Source organism: Epinephelus moara, chromosome 21, assembly GCF_006386435.1.
Source record: "Epinephelus moara isolate mb chromosome 21, YSFRI_EMoa_1.0, whole genome shotgun sequence".
Taxonomy (NCBI): domain Eukaryota; kingdom Metazoa; phylum Chordata; class Actinopteri; order Perciformes; family Serranidae; genus Epinephelus; species Epinephelus moara.
This window is the reverse complement of record NC_065526.1, coordinates 2,527,587-2,533,147: the sequence shown is the minus strand read 5'-3', so window position 1 is coordinate 2,533,147 and position 5,561 is coordinate 2,527,587. Positions and strand designations below refer to the sequence as shown.

The following is a 5,561-nucleotide window of genomic DNA, read 5'->3' as shown; positions in this document are numbered from 1 at the left end:
GCAACAAGCCTTTATTAAGCTGCATCACAGTCTGGGCTAATTGTTTGGGGATGTATAACTCATTGAGTCCTGAGGGTTCTGGGCAAAGGCGGTAGTTTCTGCTCCACTTCACTCCAGAAGCCTGAAATGTATGAGTCTCTATCTGCATTCATATTGCATAACCTCGGAGGCTCTCTCTCAAGACACTGAAAACTATATTTACAAGTAAGACAATTACATGCCACAGTGCCAGTGAAGCTGCGGTAGTCTATCATAAGAATAATTATATGATTGAGTCATTACAAGACAGCTGCATTTATTTCATACAGTGCTTGGAGATAGAGGGATAAATAGCAAATGAATAAACAGATCCCATTAGTGTGATCTGCAGCCAATGCTACACTGCCCAGTTTAACTCAACAGACATAATGCATCATAAACCCTGTCAACACGGATCACCGTTGTTTTCAGGCTCCCTTAAAAATAAGACCTTTTAATGTGAAAAGCCAAAGAGCAAAAATAAGAGCGTAATAAGAGTATAATTTTAATTCAAATCAATATTTTTCCTTTCACATGTGCATGTACAAATGTATATCAGTAACACAATGATACATCATTTACAGTGACATTAGCTTCCTGTTCACAAAAAAATGCATTTTGTGTTGTTCATAAGGCAACATGGGTGGTTCAACAAATATTTCCCATAAAATCAGTACGTCAAATGTATTCATGTACAGGAATAAGTTAACAAATCTGACATCACACTGAATACATTTAATCATGTACAATAAATGGTGTACAAAAGAAAGTCAACAAGATTCGGTCTACAAAGTGCAATGGCAACAATAGAAATATGTAGACAACAAAAGTTCTGGATGCTGGTAAACATGGTTTGTCTCTTTGGTGAGTTTGAATACATGACTTTTTTTTTCTTATTTTTGTATGAAAATATTCACTTAGATAAGATAATGTACTTTTTATGTGTACATAACATGATGAGGTCACGGGCAGTGATGCAGCTGCACAAGTTGTGATGCCGGAAACAGAAATTCATGTTGATGTTACGATAAAATATTCACATCTAAATCGCTTTGGATGATCAACTTTTGATGTCAGTTCAGTGGAGCAGCATATCAACAACATCAACAAAAACTCTGCTGTGATGTAACAAAATATTATAAAATACAAATATGAAATGTACATTTTACTACAAGGAGTGATGACATATTTTACTTTCTATACAACACCCTCAAACAACTTGATCAGAAAAATTATTTGTATTTTTTTTTTGCCCAGATCTACAACAGAGCCAGAGGATTGAATCCTCACAAAAATATGAAATAACTTAAATAAATAAACAAATAAATATCAAATAAATACAAAACAAACTAAAATAAAACAAAGCCATTTATTTAAAAAAATTTCAACATTTTCGGAAATATGCATGTTCGCTTTCTTGCTGAGAGTTACATGAGAAGTAGCATGCGTGCTAGCTTAACTTGTGAGGTGACGTGGTTATCAGGCAGCCAGTGTGGACCCTTTTAGACAGAACTAAGGGCCTGTAAACATACAGTGTATTTTGCCACTCAGATCAGATGCTTTTAATGTAGATTCGCAGAAGGCGCAATCAAAAGCAACGCTTTCACGACACAAAACCAGTCTCGCTCCCAAGTCGTCAAAATCTGGTGCTTGGGCAGTGACTTGCGGCGTCAGACACTGACAAAAAAAGCTGTCCTTTAACTTCGGCATGACTCGCGGCCAGTTGCCATTATAATTTAATGGCACTCGGCAGCGTCAGGAGGAAACGCAGCGGGACAAGAACAAGAGTTAAGGTGGCGAAAGTCCAAGTAGGGGTGGCGGGAGGGTGGTGGATGGTCCCATATACTCGGACTTTCACCCAGGAGAGCAGTGTTTGTGTCCTGTATGATTATAAAGCCAGACCCTGTTCTTTTTTCATAAGGCCTCATTTACACCACAAGCGATTCATTTGTGAAGTGGTCCACAAGCGTAACGGCAGCACACGTGTATTCACACCAAAACCGAACAGTCGCGTCACACAGCGGCCGCTGCTGTCCGGTCAAAATACAAACAACACCTGAACAGTTGGTGGCTGTAGTGCACCGTGTTTGCAAATCTCCAACAAACCCCAAAGAAGAAGTGAGTTTGGAGAATTAATATTTAGCACTACAAATGGGTAAGTAGTCTTTGTCTGCTTTGTATTACAACTAAACATGAGTTTGCGTGTGTTGTGACCTCTCTCAGCCACGGTAGATGTCGATATTTTGTTGAATACAGCGACCATTCGCTCACGACTCGCGCAAAAAATTGCCGTCTCTTCTATTTTCAAGCTTGCTCGTGAAAGCAGCGTGACTTGAGCAGCACGTAGAACGGATGCGGTGTGAATGTTCTAGCCTGTTAACATGCTCGCCAAAATGAAAACGCGAGTAAACAGCGACTGTTCGTGAGCGCTATGCAAATGCATTGCTTACGGTGTAAATGAGGCCTAAATCTAACCACATGCTTTTGTTGCCTAAACCCAACCACGTGCGTTAGTTGCTGGAGAAAAAAAACGTCAGTTGGCATTGTTGTACTGACGTAGTGCGTTTATTTTAAAAGAGACTGTAGGTGAAAATCGAAGTGTATTTTGAAAGAAGACAATGCATGTAACAGGCAGAACTTGACATGGATTCCCAGTACGTCAACAACCAACACACCCAGGGTACCATTCAGGTCGTATCCGGACGTGGAAAGTCCATGACCAAACGTCGGTATGTGATGAGGTTGGAGTGAGAATGTGTTGCGACACACGTGTTTCCAAGTACTTTTTTTTCATGGTGCAACAGCTGCACCATGAAAAAAAGAGTTCAACTTTTGAAATGCAGCAACGCACACTGCATGTCATGTGAAAGGATTAACCAATCACAGCCAACAGATATCTTCTCTTTCTTCAGTAAATATCAGTCTATGATAAATCTATGATACCTGGCAACCTGGAGCTTTACATCTGCTCCACAGACTGCCACTTAAAAAAAACAATGCCTGGATGACGGTCAGCTTCAAACTCCGGATTTCTGGTAAGTAGGCTGCTGTTTATGGTCGTTAAGCAATGTCAGGCACAACCTGTATCCACACCCTTGAAATTTGGCACAGATGAGGCACAAGAGTCGCACCCAGCACTTGACCTCATGTTTTCCAGGCAGTTGAAAACACGGCCTGATGTGGCCTTAGCCAGCTGCTTCCTCCGATTACAGTCTTTGTGCTTAGCTAAACTAAGCTAAGCTAAACTAACTCAAATATGAGAACTGTATCAATCTTGTCATCTAACACTCAGCAACAAAGAAAATAACTGTATTTCCAAAAATGTCAAACTATTCCTTTGAACATTCTTAATCGTACCACCTGACGGACAGAAAGACTCTCTTGATGTGACAGTAAATGTTTGGGACACACAAGAAGCATCTGCATCAAAGCTTAAGCTTGCAACATAATTCAGATTTTTCTTTCTTTTTTTTTTTATAATCCTTTTTAAAGCGAACCCTCCCTCTCACCTCTTCACCCCCTTTGCAGAAAACAAAAAGTACTTTTGGACTTTGACTTTGCAGAGAGATGTTTGTTCCCATTATTGTGTGAGCAGAGTCGGCGGGGCGAGTGTACAGTGCTCACTTCATCAAGCTTCTTTTCTCTTGAACCAGCAGCTTAGTTGTGACACAGATTACTAGAGAGCCACAAGGATTTCATAAAGCCAAAAGAATTTAATCTGCGTCCACTGTGCCTGCATGATGAATCCATGCATGGCACTTAACATACATATACTTTACATAAATAGCTTAAAATCACTTTCCTAACTCTATGTAATATATAATCTTATCTTTAGTCTTTTGAAAAGAGAGATTTAATTTGGGACTGCTCATCCATCAACCTCAGGGAGTTCAAACACATGACACCTTAAATTGCTCTTTACGTTCACACCTTTCGTCTATGAGGAGAAAAAAAAGGAGAATCCAACAAAGGGGAATTTAAAAATAGAGGTGAAAACAAAAAGCTGGAAAAGAAGAGAGGAAGCTGAACGAGTATTTTAACAATGTTCACAACAGTACGGTACAGGACAAAAAAATTAGCACTGTATAAAAGAGCTCAGACTGCTCTGAGGACACATTATAAAGGCTCATAGAATGGCTTGTTTATAGAAAACCATCATCTCACATTGACCAAAAACATCTAACCACGTGTTGAGATTATGTTTTGGTGAATACCAAGTGTTCAAATTATTTTTGTCAGAGGAGAAGTGTCTCTTTTGAATCTTATTCCTTTTATACTGTCAAGTTTTTGATATTTAATTCAGGTGAACCCTCTTCTTCCCCAAAGCCTCTTTTCTAGCTGTCAAACGCAGCTGCTGATGTCAGAGAGTGCTAACTCAAAGAGCATTTTTAGATTTTCATATTCATCACACTAAATACAAATCTGCCAACATCTCTGACTGCATCTCGGTCAATGTATCTAATTAAATTGCGAGTAGTTCTTGTCGCACTTCCTCTAAGCAACAATGGAGCAGATGCCACAAGTACATGAGCTGTTCAAGTATCCTGCTGCAAATCCTGTAGGATTATCTTGCTCTAGACCAACAAACGCTAAACTGTAAGATGACAGCCAGAAGAACGCTAAGATCAGATGATAACACTTGCTGTGATGTGACAGTTTGATAATGATGCCGTCTTTAAGTCTTTTGAATACTCAGACCCCGTGTGCACCTCATGTACAATATATTTTGGGAGATAAGTCCTCCAAGAATCTTTTGTGCCCATTTTACTTCACGTGTGGTTAAAGAATACTTTTAGATGCTTTTAATTGTTCTCACCAGACGAGAGAATCTCCCCACTCTTCAATCACACTGGACACACTGCGGCCTTGTCGGAGGATTCAGTCTGTTCTGTGGATCACTTCATTGTTTGCACTGGACAAAAAGATTAAGTCTGTTCCCTTAGATGTTGCGATGGAGATTATGTGCTGCTCACACAGCTGTGGTCTGTTTGATGCTGTGGAAGCTGATCCTGGTCGGTGATGTGGGGATAGACATGGCTCGCGCCACTCGCACTCGAAGGGCATGGTTGTCCTGCCAGCGGTGCCACCGCTTCCTTACTGCAGAACGTACCTAAAATGTTGAGGATAAGATGAAAAATACCTGAATCAGAATCCTGAGTATCACAGCACTGAAACAAATAACTTAAGGGTAAAAAAAACCCAACACCCCAGATTTAATAAAATGTAAAAGTATGTTTCATGACGTAAAGTTCATGGAGACTGTGACTCACAAAATAAGGAAAAGAGAAGATGTGTTTAAGAAAAGGTGGCTGATAGAAGATGGGAGACTGTAACACTACTGTCATCTTATCTTACTGTATAATGACAAAAACTCTGTCTGTCTGTGTGTCTGTTCCACGTTTTTCTCCTCACTGACTTGGTCAATCCATGTGAAATTTGGCACAGTGGTAGAGGGTCATGGGAGGATGTGAATGAAGCAATATTACATCAATTGGCCAAAGGGGGGCGCTATAGCAACCGACTGAAATTGCAAACTTTGAATG

The 5,561-nt window shown here is 40.0% G+C and overlaps 1 protein-coding gene across 1 annotated transcript in view; it reads right to left on the bottom strand.

Moving 5' to 3' along the window:
* Nucleotides 1-516: 516 nt before the first annotated feature.
* LOC126409066 (corticotropin-releasing factor receptor 2) overlaps nucleotides 517-5,561 on the bottom strand; it is a 63,411-nt gene continuing 58,366 nt past the window's right edge. Inside the window, exon 12 of the mRNA XM_050074955.1 lies at nucleotides 517-5,128. Coding sequence (XP_049930912.1) covers nucleotides 4,988-5,128 — 141 coding nt within the window. The 3' untranslated portion in view covers nucleotides 517-4,987. The remainder of the gene's footprint in view (nucleotides 5,129-5,561) is intronic.